The sequence below is a fragment of the Stegostoma tigrinum genome, chromosome 34 (genome assembly GCF_030684315.1).
Source record: "Stegostoma tigrinum isolate sSteTig4 chromosome 34, sSteTig4.hap1, whole genome shotgun sequence".
Lineage (NCBI taxonomy): Eukaryota > Metazoa > Chordata > Chondrichthyes > Orectolobiformes > Stegostomatidae > Stegostoma > Stegostoma tigrinum.
Window position 1 is genome coordinate 13320085 of NC_081387.1, and position 13563 is coordinate 13333647.

A 13563-nucleotide genomic window follows, 5' to 3' on the forward strand; every position below is an offset into this window, starting at 1 on the left:
TGGGCGGGGGCTGGTTCGGAAGGGGGCGGGGCTGACGATGTGCAGCTGCGCAGTGGGCCTGGCCTCGTGCTGTAGGTGATACGGTTGCGCAGTGGGGCGGCTCAGTGCAGTCGGGCATGCGGCCTGCGGGCGGAGCGGCTGTTGTTGCTGGAGGCGTTTCCACTGAGGTTGGAGGCTGTCTCCCGAATCAGCCCGATTGCAGCTTCCCTTAGGCTTCGTTCCTAAGCCGGAGACTCAGGGGCATTGGGAGTTGAGAGGGTTTTGTGGGGAGCGCGGCTAGAAGGCCCGGCTGCAGGAGGGAGGCGGTTGGGGTTGGGGTTGGGGTTGGGGTTGGGGTTGGGGTTGGGGTTGGGGTTGGGGAGGAGTCGCCGTTAGGCACCATGCCGCGGAAAAAGCCTTTCAGTGTGAAACAGAAGAAAAAACAGCTGCAGGAGCGGCGGGAGAGAAAACGGCAAGGTGAGTGAGTCACTGTGTTCGCCATAACATACCAGCGAGAGAGAGGGATCCGCTCACTGATGGGGCAGTGTTGGTAATAACGTAGAGCGAGAGAGAGGGATCCACTCACTGGGGCAGTGTTGGTAATAACGTACAGTGAGAGAGAGGGATCCACTCACTGGGGCAGTGTTGGTAATAACGTACAGTGAGAGAGAGGGATCCACTCACTGATGGGGCAGTGTTGGTAATAACGTACAGTGAGAGTGAGGGATCCACTCACTGATGGGGCAGTGTTGGTAATAACGTACAGTGAGAGTGAGGGATCCACTCACTGATGGGGCAGTGTTGGTAATAACGTGCAGTGAGAGTGAGGGATCCACTCACTGATGGGGCAGTGTTGGTAATAACGTACAGTGAGAGTGAGGGATCCACTCACTGGGGCAGTGTTGGTAATAACGTACAGTGAGAGTGAGGGATCCACTCACTGATGGGGCAGTGTTGGTAATAACGTACAGTGAGAGTGAGGGATCCACTCACTGGGGCAGTGTTGGTAATAATGTACAGTGAGAGTGAGGGATCCACTCACTGATCGGGCAGTGTTGGTAATAACGTACAGTGAGAGTGAGGGATCCACTCACTGATCGGGCAGTGTTGGCAATAACGTACAGTGAGAGTGAGGGATCCGCTCACTGATGGGGCAGTGTTGGTAATAACGTACAGTGAGAGTGAGGGATCCGCTCACTGATGGGGCAGTGTTGGTAATAACGTACAGCGAGAGAGAGGGATCCACTCACTGATGGGGCAGTGTTGGTAATAACGTACAGTGAGAGTGAGGGATCCACTCACTGATGGGGCAGTGTTGGTAATAACGTACAGTGAGTGAGGGATCCGCTCACTGATGGGGCACTGTTGGTAATAACGTACAGTGAGAGTGAGGGATCCGCTCACTGATGGGGCAGTGTTGGTAATAACGTACAGTGAGAGTGAGGGATCCGCTCACTGATGGGGCAGTGTTGGTAATAACGTACAGTGAGAGTGAGGGATCCACTCACTGGGGCAGTGTTGGTAATAACGTACAGTGAGAGTGAGGGATCCGCTCACTGATGGGGCAATGTTGGTAATAACGTACAGTGAGAGTGAGGGATCCGCTCACTGATGGGGCAGTGTTGGTAATAACGTACAGTGAGGGATCCGCTCACTGATGGGGCGGTGTTGGTAATAACGTACAGTGAGAGTGAGTGATCCACTCACTGATGGGGCAGTGTTGGTAATGTACAGTGAGAGTGAGGGATCCACTCACTGATGGGGCAGTGTTGGTAATAACGTACAGTGAGAGTGAGGGATCCACTCACTGATCGGGCAGTGTTGGTAATAACGTACAGTGAGAGTGAGGGATCCGCTCACTGATCGGGCAGTGTTGGCAATAACGTACAGTGAGAGTGAGGGATCCGCTCACTGATGGGGCAGTGTTGGTAATAACGTACAGTGAGAGTGAGGGATCCGCTCACTGGGGCACTGTTGGTAATAACGTACAGTGAGAGTGAGGGATCCGCTCACTGATGGGGCAGTGTTGGTAATAACGTACAGTGAGAGTGAGGGATCCGCTCACTGATGGGGCAGTGTTGGTAATAACGTACAGTGAGAGTGAGGGATCCGCTCACTGATGTGGCAGTGTTGGTAATAACGTACAGTGAGAGTGAGGGATCCGCTCACTGATGGGGCAGTGTTGGTAATAACGTACAGTGAGGGATCCGCTCACTGATGGGGCGGTGTTGGTAATAACGTACAGTGAGAGTGAGGGATCCGCTCACTGATGGGGCAGTGTTGGTAATAACGTACAGTGAGAGTGAGGGATCCGCTCACTGATGGGGCAGTGTTGGTAATAACGTACAGTGAGAGTGAGGGATCCGCTCACTGATGGGGCAGTGTTGGTAATAACGTAGAGCGAGAGAGAGGGATCCACTCACTGATGGGGCAGTGTTGGTAATAACGTACAGTGAGAGTGAGGGATCCACTCTCTGATGGGGCAGTGTTGGTAATAACGTACAGTGAGAGCGAGGGATCCGCTCACTGGGGCAGTGTTGGTAATAACGTACAGTGAGAGTGAGGGATCCACTCACTGATGGGGCAGTGTTGGTAATAACGTACAGCGAGAGAGGGGGATCCGCTCACTGATGGGGCAGTGTTGGTAATAACGTACAGTGTGAGTGAGGGATCCACTCACTGATGGGGCAGTGTTGGTAATAACGTACAGTGAGAGTGAGGGATCCGATCACTGGGGCAGTGTTGGTAATAACGTACAGTGAGAGTGAGGGATCCGCTCACTGGGGCAGTGTTGGTAATAATGTACAGTGAGAGTGAGGGATCCGCTCACTGGGGCAGTGTTGGTAATAACGTACAGTGAGAGTGAGGGATCTGCTCACTGGGGCACTGTTGGTAATAATGTACAGTGTGAGTGAGGGATCCGCTCAGTGGGGCAGTGTTGGTAATAATGTACAGTGAGAATGAGGGATCCGCTCACTGGGGCAGTGTTGGTAATAACATACAGTGAGAGTGAGGGATCCGCTCACTGATGGGGCAGTGTTGGCAATATCGTACAGCGAGAGCGAGTGATCCACTCACTGATGGGGCAGTGTTGGCAATATCGTACAGCGAGAGCGAGTGATCCTCTCACTGGGGCAGCGTTGACAACAATGTATAGCGAGAGTGAGTGATGAGGAAATATTGACCATAACATTGTTTGATTTGAGTTATTGTCTCATGTACCTAAGTACAATGAAATGTTTTATTTGCAAGTAGTTACAAGCAGGTCATAGAAAGCAAAGACATACAGATCATAGGGTGAAAAAAACAACTTTGATAGTGTGAGGCGTGCAGGTTACAGTGCACGGGATGTGCATGAAGCCGATCAAAAGCAATGAGATCAATGTTATTATAATTATTATAACCCTATTGCAGTTAGAGACTCCATTTATGAGTCTAATAATGGTAGGGAAGAAGTTGTTCTTGAACCTATTGGTGTGTGTTCAAGCTTCTGTGTCTTCTGCCTGATAGAAGAGGTTGTAGAAGAGCATTATCAGGGTGGAGGGGTCTTTGCTGGCAGCTTTTCTGCCGCTATGAGAGATATAAATGGAGCTCATTAATGGGATGTTGGCTTTCACGATGGTTTTGGTTGTGCAGTCAATCTTCAATAATTTCTTACGGTCCTGGACAGAGCAGTTGCCATACCAGGCTGTTATGCACCCAGACTGCATGTTTTCTATTGTGCATCTGTAAACGTAGGTGAGGGCCCTTAAGGGCATGCTTCATTTCCTGAGCATCCTAAGGAAGAAGAGGTGCTGTTGAGCCTTTTTGACCTTTGCGTCTACATGGGAAGTCCAGGACAGGTTGTTGGTTATTGTCACTTCTAGGAACTTGATGCTGTCAACCCTTTCAACCAGTTGATATAGATGGGGCCTGTTCTTCTCCCTTCTTTCTGAAGTCGATGATCAGTTCTTTAGTTTTGACTGGCCTCTTGAAGTACTTCATGATGGTGGAGGTCCGGAGTGAGTGAACTTCTCATTGATATTGAATATTGACCATAACACACAGTGGGAGTGAGAGATCCACTCTCTGATGGGGAATATTGGACCCTTGTGTACGTTGAGAATGAATGATCCGTGATGGAAAATATTGATCATAATGTGCAGTGAGAGTGACCGAACTATGAGGAAATTGTTGCCTTAAGGGTCACTGGATCTGAACTTCTAACTCTGATTTTTCTTCACAGATTTTGCTGGATCTGTTGAGCTTTTCCAGCAATTTCTGTTATTGGAGGGATTTGGACAACTTGAGTCTTAAGTCTGAGTGGGTTGTAACAAGCCAGTCTTTATTGGTGCAAGCTTGAATACTGTGTCAGAAAGGTCTCAGACTCCAGCTGCAAGACCCTGTGCTGTTTACATCCCAAAAACTGTTGCATTACAGTGTTTACATTCAACATCTGTATGAACTAAACTATATGTCAGTCATTTACTGCAAAAACAGGGTGCTCAGTCCTCTAGTTCAACTGGAAATTCCATTTTTTTTAACCGTCTTCAGAGTTTATCTGTCCCCACCATCTGTTCCTAGCACCCAAACCTTCCTTTATGATTAATGCTTGCGTGGCCATCTTAAGCCATACAGATGGCCTGTGAACACTAAGTAACTGCTGGCTGTATGTGCAGTGCTAATAACCTGTGATCCAGGGGTCGTATAGTGTGTCCTCCTTGTCCAGCACAAATGGGTACCTGCTCCTTCAGTGAACTGCCAGTTGTTTCCTCTAATGGATATGCAGGAAAACTACCTGAGCAACACTAACTCTTTGCTTGTGAGGATATATCTCAGCAAACTGGTTGCCTGAGCTGCTTGCTGTCTCCCATACACCATACTCCACAGCATTAAGCATATTACATTACTGCAACCTTGTACCTATCTACCCTTCTTTGGGGATATTGACCATAATGTGCAGTGAGAGTGAGTAATCCACTGGTGGGGAATACTGACTGTAATGTACAATGAGTGTGAATAGGCCATTGGGGAATATAAACTATTATATACAGGCAAGGGCGAGTGGCTATCCAGTGCTGGGGAGTATAGACCCTAATATTAAATATATACATTTTATCTATCGCTTAATGCTGCTTTTTTATATACCAAGGGGATGCAGTAGCACTGTGATAATGTCACTAGACAACTAATCAAGAATCCCAGGTTAATGATTGAGAGTTTGAATCCCACCATAGCTCATCGTGACTATGTAACTGCCATTGAATGTTGTTAAAAGCCATCTGGTACCCTTTTAGAGAAGGAAATTTTCACCTTTACCTGCTCTGACCTACATGTGCCTCCAGACCCACACCGGTGTGGTCTGGCCATAAAATCAAAAACAAAATCATTCTGGCCTTTTTGCTCGTGTGATTTAGTCTCTTATCTGATTATATTCCTCCTAAGCAGCTACTAAGGTGTCATGACAGGTTAGAACCGAGTAAATGAGGATCAAATTGTGTTGGCTGTTGAAAAGGCTAAGAATGCGAGGGCACAAGTTTAAAATAATTGACAAAATAAGTAAAAAGGGATATGAGAAAAAGCTTTTTAATCAAGTGAGTAATTAGGGTGTGGACAGCAGTGCTGTGACTGTGGTAAAGGCATGTTCAGTTAATGCAGTCAAATGGATTAGATTGTTATCTGGAAGGGTAGAATGTATGGGGTTACAGGATGAAGGCTGGAGGATGGCAGTCAGTGGATTGCTCACTTGAAAAGTCAGCACAGACCGGATAGGTCAAAGGACCTTCTGTGCTCTGAACCTGGTATTCTGTAAATACACTATAGAGAGGAGAATTGCAAGTGTAGCTTCGTCAGCTGTGGAAGCGGAGTATTCCGGTGATGCCGTAAGCGTGCATGGCACCATATACGGTGACAAACTCATGGCACCCAGGGCCATCTGTTTCAGGTTTTTCAGATGGCGTGAGGTCGAGCTCCCACAGCCGGAGTGGGAGCCATGACTGCCACGAGGAACAGACGGACACATCGGACAGTGAATCCTTCACCTTACAAGTGCGCAAAATCAATCAGCAGCCGGCAGGGTGGAAATCGGGAGAGCAGGGGTATGACCCTAACAGGTGAGTCGGGGTGGAGAGCGATGGGCATTTACTTCACTCCTGTTTCAGAGATGCATGGCTCTGGTGGGGATTTGGACTTTGGTGAAATGTTTGCCAGAAACTTTCATATTATGTTTGCCAGAACTACAGAAATGCGGTCAGCTGAGCTTGGAAATACCGTTTCCATAAATTTGACAATGCAGTTGCAACATTTGACCCACGTTGAGATTTAACATTCCTCCCAATCTCTCCTTTCTCTCCCTGTACCTACATGTCCTTAAATAAGATACAGAGAAAGCATAGACTTTACATAATAGGCAGCATCAGTAGAGAAAAAGGAACAGTTGATATTTCAGATCCAGTGATTGCAAGGAATGGCCATTGTCCCAGAATGTTAACTCTGTTTTTCTCTCTCTCTCCCTGTGGTTTTAGAACATAGAACATTTCAGCGCAGTACAGGCCCTTCAGCCCTCGATGTTGCGCTGACCTGTGAAACCAATCTGAAGCCCATCTAACCTACACTATTCCAGTTTTGTTGAGCATTTCTCCTAGTCTTTGTGTTTTTATGCTCCATTTTACAACAGTGTAATAGTAAACTTTGTGCTCACTATTCTTTCCACTGTTGATCCTGACTGGATCACTACTGTTGAAGGGAAGATGTAACCCCATCTCTATTCTCTTATACAATTACTGATTAGATGCTGTTCTTTTCAGTGAAAAATGTTTGTTTGACAGGAGGGAGGAAATGTATCAGTTTTGCAATGCATTATTAACCTAACCTAAGCTTTGAAGGGCTTTGATAGAAGAGATTGTTTTGGTAACCATTGGGCACGGCTTGAGGAAGATCGACCAAAGAGCCAGTGGCAGGGTTAGACTAAGAACTTCTCGTGTTGTGAGTTTTGAAGGTCTAAAATATACTATCTGGAAAGGTAGCACAAACAGATTGGAAATGCACTCCATTTAAAAGCTTCCAGCTACATTGTATGCAGGTTGTTCTCTTACAGTCCAGCCTAGGTCAATTGTGCTGCAAGAGTTGGCTCACTGTGTGGTAGTGGTGGGTTGGGGATCAGGGTGGGGATGGTTATGTAAGCAATGGAAACATCTCCAGTTGCATGCAACTTCTCTTTTTTTTAACGTTCCCTTCCATAGCCTCTGTTCCAATTAATTCCTCATTGTAAAGGTCTGCATTTTAAAGAAAATATTTTATTTGTTGTTTGAAGGGAAATGCTTCAGAACAGGACCATGCGGTGAATCAGGAATGACACCACCTACTTCCTCTCCCTCCCTTCCAGTGCCGCCCACCGCACTCCTCGACATTACACCCCCACCCCATTACACTGAAGTACAGCCTGCTTACCATGCCGTTAATATAATCTCAGTGATAAAAGAAGGCTCCTGTTGATTGAATTACGTTTTGCAAACTCCTTTTTCATTTTGTATCACTCAGGTTCCGGCTCCATTTGGAAAAAGAAAGCCGAGAGGAGATCGAGCGGAGGAAGAAGGTCGTGCAAGAGAAAATTGTAGAGCTCATTCCAGAAACTGAACTGGAAGTGGACATTGTCGACGTTTATAAGCCAGGCTCTGGTGAGTGGTAACTATGTTTGGTGCAGTTTGTTTCTAGATTGATGGTTGCTCTCCAAGGAATGAACAGAATAGTTTTATATAGGCTAGGAACACTTTTTTCTTTTAAAAAAATGCTGAAGTTTATGAGCATGCACCCTACGAAGCGTTCTCTGTTGGCTTTCATCTAGCACCTTTAGGTTTAATGTCTTTGCCTTGCCACTTTGAAGGTTCTGCCTTCAGCCATCCAAAAGAAAGAACTTACATGTTCATTGTGCCTTGAGGCACCTCAGCAAGTTCTAAAATCAGTGAAGTGCTTTGTTGTAGCTATCATTGTAATGTAGGAGCAGCCGCAAATATGCATATACTCCGATCCCAAGAGTAGCAGCTGCGTATTGACTAATAAAATCAATCTTAGTTCAATATTGGCTTGATCAACTGGGTTAGCTCCCCCCTCTCTGAAATAGTTCACAGAATCATAGGATCACAGAATCCCTTCGGTGTGGAACTAGACCGTTCCGCCCAACAAGTCCACACCAACCCTCAAAGCATCCCACCCAGACTCATCCCCCTCATTTACACATTCCTGAACGCTATGGGCAAGTTAGCATGGCCAATCCACCTAGCCTGCACAACTTTAGACAGTGCGAGGAAACCCATGCAGACACGGGGAGAATGTGCAAACTCCTCACAGACGGTCGCCCGAGGTTGGAATCGAACCCAGGTCCCTGGCACCGTCAGGCAGCAGTGCTAGCCACTGAACTACTGACTTTTTTTTTCCAAGTGTAAGTTTCATTTTTATTCTGTGTTAAAAACTGAGGACTTGTGATAAAACTTTGGCATATTTTGAAAATGATCCATTTGTGGAGGTCTGAACGGAAAATGAGAACTTAAAATCAGCATATAATTGCACTGAATTGGATGAACTTTCACATTATGTTGTAGCGTGCACAATTCAAAAATAATTCCATAATGTTACATAGTTTCTTATGCAATCTGCTGTAAATATCAGACTACATTTTAAAGTGAATGAACATACTATGTCACAAAAGTGCATATTTTGATTGATGGTCATTGTGATGGAAAGGTCCAGGAAATGTTCAGGCTCTGTTTATTTTGTAAGAACGTAGAGTGTGTGAGTTGATCAATGTATCTGATGAGAATGTAGTTGGTGCGGGATCTTTGTTTACAACTGATCGTTTAATGTCTCATTGAAAAGTTGACTGCTGTGGGGATGTGGCACTCCCTCAGTACTGTGCAAAATTGTTAGTCTAACTTTTATACACTCTGGTGTGGGAATTGACTGCAAACCTTCTGATGCAAATTTAACTGTGCTTTGAACTGAGCCCAGGGCTGACATTTTGGCAGTGATCTCTGGAATTTCCTCTTAAAATTTTTCTGCCTTTCTGTTTCACTTCATTGTGCTCCTGTGCAGTGCTTCGGGATGCCTTGTACATAAATGACATGTAAATGAAAATAGTCGTTGGTTCAACACCGTTACAGGTCCTCTGTATCCTGCTATGTAAATTGGAGCTCCACCAACTTCTGTTCACCAACCAAGCCTCCGCTTGCTGCATTCTAGTTGAACAAAGCCTCAAATTTTTAAAATTCTTTTCCTTATTGTCTTTAAATTCTTTTGCAGTCTCGCCATCTCCCTGCCCCTGTAATCTCATTCGACCCTGGGAAAAACGTCATTTGCTTCTTAACGTATTTTCACTTTGTCAAAAGCACACCAACTCCATTCAGATTACTTCGTTTTGTTTCTTGCCCCATTTTCTTCTCTTTGGTGCTGGAGGACTAATTCTTCAGTCATTCCTCCTATTACAGACCTTTTTTTGTCTTTTGTCCCCTTTACCCATTCCTTCCGACAGAAGTATTACACCTTTTATTTTTCCCAACCCTGATGGAAGGACGCATATACTTTACTTTCAGTTTAAAAGAGTAGGGGAGGTTTTACAGTGAATGTAACTCACGTCCTGTGTCCTGTCAGTATTTGATGGCGACCTGACCCTGTGTTGAGGAACTTTACTGTCAATATCAAAGAGTAGAGTGTTCCCCGCAACCGTCTCTACCCCCCCCCGTCTCCCCCCTCCCGTGTCTCTCTCCCCCCCCCCCGTCTCCCTCCCTCCCCCCGTCTCCCTCCCCCCCCGTCTCCCTCCCCCCCCGTCTCCCTCCCCCCCCCCGTCTCCCCCCCCCCCCGTCTCCCTCCCCCCCCCCGTCTCCCTCCCCCCCCCCGTCTCCCTCCCCCCCCGTCTCCCTCCCCCCCCGTCTCCCTCCCCCCCCGTCTCCCTCCCTTCCCCCCCCCCACCGTCTCCCCCCCCCCCCGTCTTCTCTCTCCCCCCCGTCTCCCTCCCTTCCCCCCCCGTCTTCTCTCTCCCCCCCCGTCTTCTCTCTCCCCCCCCGTCTTCTCTCTCCCCCCCCCGTCTTCTCTCTCCCCCCCCGTCTTCTCTCTCCCCCCCCGTCTTCTCTCTCCCCCCCCGTCTTCTCTCTCCCCCCCCGTCTTCTCTCTCCCCCCCCGTCTTCTCTCTCCCCCCCCGTCTTCTCTCTCCCCCCCCGTCTTCTCTCTCCCCCCCCGTCTTCTCTCTCCCCCCCCGTCTTCTCTCTCCCCCCCCGTCTTCTCTCTCCCCCCCCGTCTTCTCTCTCCCCCCCCGTCTTCTCTCTCCCCCCCCGTCTTCTCTCTCCCCCCCCGTCTTCTCTCTCCCCCCCCCGTCTTCTCTCTCCCCCCCCCGTCTTCTCTCTCCCCCCCCCGTCTTCTCTCTCCCCCCCCGTCTTCTCTCTCCCCCCCCCCTTCTCTCTCCCCCCCCGTCTTCTCTCTCCCCCCCCCGTCTTCTCTCTCCCCCCCCCGTCTTCTCTCTCCCCCCCCCCGTCTTCTCTCTCCCCCCCCCCGTCTTCTCTCTCCCCCCCCCCGTCTTCTCTCTCCCCCCCCCGTCTTCTCTCTCCCCCCCCCGTCTTCTCTCTCCCCCCCCCGTCTTCTCTCTCCCCCCCCCGTCTTCTCTCTCCCCCCCCCGTCTTCTCTCTCCCCCCCCCGTCTTCTCTCTCCCCCCCCCGTCTTCTCTCTCCCCCCCCCGTCTTCTCTCTCCCCCCCCCGTCTTCTCTCTCCCCCCCCCGTCTTCTCTCTCCCCCCCCCGTCTTCTCTCTCCCCCCCCCGTCTTCTCTCTCCCCCCCCCGTCTTCTCTCTCCCCCCCCCGTCTTCTCTCTCCCCCCCCGTCTTCTCTCTCCCCCCCCCGTCTTCTCTCTCCCCCCCCCGTCTTCTCTCTCCCCCCCCCGTCTTCTCTCTCCCCCCCCCGTCTTCTCTCTCCCCCCCCCGTCTTCTCTCTCCCCCCCCCGTCTTCTCTCTCCCCCCCCCGTCTTCTCTCTCCCCCCCCCGTCTTCTCTCTCCCCCCCCCGTCTTCTCTCTCCCCCCCCCGTCTTCTCTCTCCCCCCCCCGTCTTCTCTCTCCCCCCCCCGTCTTCTCTCTCCCCCCCCCGTCTTCTCTCTCCCCCCCCCGTCTTCTCTCTCTCTCCCCCCCCCGTCTTCTCTCTCTCTCCCCCCCCCGTCTTCTCTCTCTCTCCCCCCCCCGTCTTCTCTCTCTCTCCCCCCCCCGTCTTCTCTCTCTCTCCCCCCCCCGTCTTCTCTCTCTCTCCCCCCCCCGTCTTCTCTCTCTCTCCCCCCCCCGTCTTCTCTCTCTCTCCCCCCCCCGTCTTCTCTCTCTCTCCCCCCCCCGTCTTCTCTCTCCCCCCCCCCTCCGTCTTTCTTCCCACCCCCACAATTGGCCTCTGCCCTGTTTCTGTCACTCCCTTCCCTTCTCTCTCTCTCTCTCTCTCTCTCTCTCTCTCTCTCTCTCTGTGTCTCTTCCCCCTCCCAGGCCCCTGGTGTCCCTCCCTTATCACAGATCCTGCCCTAATTTGCTGGATGTTTGTAGCGCATTCCATTTTTATTTCAGATTCCAGCTTATAATGACTTTTGTATAAATTAAGTCTTTTCTTCCCCTCTGCTTTTTTTTCCACCAGGAATCTTAAGTTTCTGTCCTCTGGATACCAAAACTCCCTCCACTGGAGATAAAACAGCACCTCCTCTATCAACCCCTTCATAACTTTGAACACATCCGTTAAGTGCTCTTGGCTGGCTCAGTTGGATGTCTGACTAATCCGGGACACGACAATGGAGTGGGAGGGAAAGGAGAGGCCGTTCACAGCCACCTTTAAAAATAAAGACAGAATTCGTAAAAAAGAATGTGCAGGGGGATGGGAATGTGAGGCGAGCTTGCTGTCTTAGCTGTCTGTGCCTGAGTAACACAGACCAGGGAGACCCTGTGATGGTTAGTCCCTGTTGGTCAACCTTGGTCCAAAAGTTGGTTATAGAAATCAAACTGAAATTCCTGCTAATGTTATGCTGGTAATAGCTGTTCAGATATGGGTCGAGGACATAAATAGGTTTAGTAACAACACCATCTACAGTCAAAATACCCCATTGGCTTCCCCCCCCGCCGCACTGAAAGTGAGCAAGGTACTTGCTGCCACATGGCAGCTATGAAAATCTGTCCTGGAAAACCTGGGCACACAATTGGAGAAAAATAACCAAGAAGTACAATGGCCACTGGCCTCCCAGGATTCGTTGGCCGCAGCTCGTCGAAAGGGGTGTCACACGCACTCCAGCTAGGTTTCAGAGCCAAAACTCACTTCACAGAAAATTATCACCAGTCAGCGTTCCTGTGACTAACCTTGCTGACACTAACATTCTTTGAAAATTACCCTGTCATCATCATAGCTGATCATGCTGGAACCTCTTAACTCTTTCCACTCGTATGTACAATGTTGCCCAAAGTGTTTTTAGCAGCAGGGAGTATTAATAACAGCATTGGCACTGAGCCTGGAGCCCTTCCTATTTCTGTTACTCCTGCCTACATTGAATGCTGCCAAAGCACAATTAGATACAGTGCAAAGCATTCTCTACACTGTCCTCGTCTCAAAAACTCGCAGGACAGGGTTGTTATGGGATTTGATAAAGCTCCTTCTGCCCTGTCCCCATAAAACAGTCCTAATGGATGTTCTGCACTGGTTAGAAAATACCACCTGATTTTCAATGAATGATAATGATGTATAGAACATAGAACATAGAAAAGTACAGCACAGTACAGGCCCTTTGGCCCACGACGTTGTGCCGTGGAATATTCCTAACCCAAAAATAAAATAATCTCACCTACATTCCCCTCAATTCACTGCATGCTCAGCAGTCGCTTAAATGTCACTAATGACTCTGCTTCCATGACTACCACTGGTAATCTATTCCATGCGCTCACAACTCTCTGGGTGAAGAACCTCTCTCTGACGTCTCCTCTTTACCTTCCTCCTAACACCTTAAAACTATGACCCCTCGTGGCAGTCAGTCCTGCCCTGGGGAAAAGTCTCTGGCTATCGACTCTATCCGTGCCTCTCATTACCTTGTACACCTCTCTTCCTCCTTCTCTCCAGAGAGAAAAGTCCGAGCTCAGTCAACCTCTCCTCGTAAGACAAGCCCTCCAGTCCAGGCAGCATCCTGGTAAACCTCCTTTGCACCCTCTCCAAAGCCTCCACATCTTTCCCATGATAGGGTGAGCAGAACTGGATACAATATTCCAAGTGTGGTCTCACCAGGGTTTTGTAGAGCTGCAGCATAACCTCGCGGCTCTTAAACTCGATCCCCCTGTTCATAAAAGCCAAAACACCATATGCTTCCTTTACAACCTTATCCACTTGCGTGGCAACTTTGAGGGAGTTATGCACTTGAACACCAAGATCCAGCTGTTCCTCCTACATGCCGAGAATCCTGCCTTTAATCCTATATTCAGCATTTTTAAGTTCGACCTTCCAAAATGCATCACTTCGCATTTATCCAGGTTGAACTCCATCTGCCATTTCTCAGCCCAGCTCTGCGTTCTGTCAATGTCTCGCTGAAGCCTGCAATAGCCCTCGATACTATCAACGGCACCTCCAAC

General features: G+C 49.1%; 1 protein-coding gene across 1 annotated transcript in view; it reads left to right on the forward strand.

Moving 5' to 3' along the window:
- Window positions 1-350: 350 nt before the first annotated feature.
- gnl1 (guanine nucleotide binding protein-like 1) overlaps window positions 351-13563 on the forward strand; it is a 33971-nt gene continuing 20758 nt past the window's right edge. The window contains exons 1-3 of the mRNA XM_048520286.1: window positions 351-456; window positions 5903-6071; window positions 7498-7634. Coding sequence (XP_048376243.1) covers window positions 381-456; window positions 5903-6071; window positions 7498-7634 — 382 coding nt within the window. The 5' untranslated portion in view covers window positions 351-380. The remainder of the gene's footprint in view (window positions 457-5902; window positions 6072-7497; window positions 7635-13563) is intronic.